Source organism: Empidonax traillii, unplaced genomic scaffold, assembly GCF_003031625.1.
Source record: "Empidonax traillii isolate 1590-97213 ecotype Southwest subspecies unplaced genomic scaffold, ASM303162v1 scaffold1373:size132633, whole genome shotgun sequence".
In the NCBI taxonomy this organism is placed as follows: domain Eukaryota; kingdom Metazoa; phylum Chordata; class Aves; order Passeriformes; family Tyrannidae; genus Empidonax; species Empidonax traillii.
In genome coordinates, this window is record NW_020956566.1 from 130,768 (window position 1) to 132,633 (window position 1,866).

Below are 1,866 nucleotides of genomic sequence, written 5' to 3' on the forward strand. Positions count from 1 at the left end.
ATGGCTGGCAAGGGGCAGAGCAGGGAGCAACCACAGTGCTCTGCTCTCCCACGGGAGAGCTCTCCCAGCCATTGGCACCGTGTGCTGCTCGGTCGCTGTTGCAGACTGAATCGGGCGCTGCAGCACGAGCAGGGCTTCGCTGACCGCTTCCTTCCTGATGACGAGGCAGCCCGGGCATTGGGCAGGACGTGCTGGGAGGCCCTGGTGAACCCCTTGGTGCAGAGCATCACTAGCCCAGGTACCCTGCGCTCTCTGGGGCCCCTCCGTGCTGTGCCCCGGGCAGAGGCAGCTGACTCTGAGTCTGGTTGGCCTCACAGGCCCCGATGGCGTCAGTCCCTTGGCCTGGCTGCTGAGGGAGTACCTGGAGAGCGTGGAGCCGCCCTGCCGTGCCAGGGGACACAGGGCTGCCTTTGGTTCCTGTGTGCGGCGCCTGACCCAGCTCCTGGTGCACGTGGACCTTGGTGGCCCAGAGCCAGAGGAGACAAGAGCAGCTGGTGAGTGAGGCACTGCCCTCCCGTGGGGCTGGGCTGGTGGTGGTCCAGGATGTCAGGCTGTGGCCATGGGGCTCATCTGGGGAGGGCCCTGTGGCAAAGGAGGCTCCTGAACCAGGAAGGGCTTGTGGTCATACCCATGCCTGCCCAGCGTCCCCTCTGCCCTGCTGGGGTCGGTCAGTGTGTGGGACCTGCTCACGGAGCCATGCTGACCCTGGGGTTCACCCTTGGCAGGTGGGAAGGCAGGGAAGAACAAGGAGGTGCCAGCCAGGGCTGCAAAGGCAGTGGTGGAGAAGTCGAGCGGCCTGTGGGGAATCTCGCAGTGCTGGCGTGGCGTGGTGCAGCAGCAGGTAGAGCTTGGAGGGCTGGCCGGGAGGGGTGTGTGGGACCCACGCTGGGTGGGTGGAGCAGGGAGTGAGGCCTGGCAGTGCCCTGGGAGTGTGGGGAGGGCACAGGGCTGTACTAGGCCTCCACAGAGCCCAGAGCGATGTGGGGACAGCTCTGCTGCACTTGCCACCCTGGCACGGCTCAGGTGTCAGCCAGGCCCTGCACCCAGGGGGATGCTGCCAGGCCAAGAGAAAGGTACAGTGTCAGGCCCCTGATTTCCTGCAGGGCTGCTGCTGTGCCTCTGTCATTCCCTCACAGACCCTGTCCAGCCCTCTCCACGAGCTCTCAGCAGCCTGCAGCAGCAACAGGGGCCCGAGCTGGCCTCTGGCTGGGACCCGGGCAGTCAGTGTTGGCAGAGCAAGGCTGGGGCTGCAGACGTTCCCACGGGCACATCCCGCTGCGGGCTCACCTCTCTCGCTCTGTGTCCCACAGGTGCAGCAGTTCCTGGAGGCAGCAGGGCAGGTACCAGACCTTGCAGAGCAATACTGCAGGCTGTACCAGCGCCTGCGCGGTGCCACGGAGGAGCTCTTTGGGCAGCAGGCGGCCTTCATGCTGGCCCTGGGCCAGGGCTTTGCGGGGGCTTTGCTGCAGCTCTCCTTCCTGACTGCCCTGCACGTGAGTTAAGGGAGTGTGGCACTGGTGTCGTGGCCCCGGGGGGGCACAGGCTGGGGAGCTGCCCTGGCCCATGGCCTTGGGGTGAGCTCTGGGTGGGTGGTGTGCTCGTCCCCACCGAGCCACAGAGCCCTGTCCTGTGGCAGCCCGAGATGGGCCCCAGCTGTGGGTGTGGCACCTATCACAGTGTGGGCCTGGCCCCGGCACACTCGTGCCTTGGACTGGTGCCTGGGCACCCTCAGCCCCTGCCTGAGAGTGCCAGAGTTTCCCAGCTGCTCCCGCGAGGGACATTCCCCCAGCCCTGCACTGTGGCCACCCTGTGAGTGCCCTCCACAGCCAGCCCTGTTCCTCACAGGTGAGTGAGCAGTTTGCCCGC

General features: G+C 66.5%; 1 protein-coding gene across 1 annotated transcript; it reads left to right on the forward strand.

Moving 5' to 3' along the window:
- On the forward strand, positions 1-1,860 carry LOC114069838 (cullin-9-like; the record flags this gene model as incomplete). The annotated part of the gene is made up of 5 exons (XM_027906915.1): positions 1-238; positions 318-494; positions 726-841; positions 1,311-1,493; positions 1,846-1,860. Coding segments are annotated over exons 1-5 (729 nt in total), but the record flags the coding sequence as incomplete, so codon positions are not given.
- Positions 1,861-1,866: the final 6 nt, after the last annotated feature.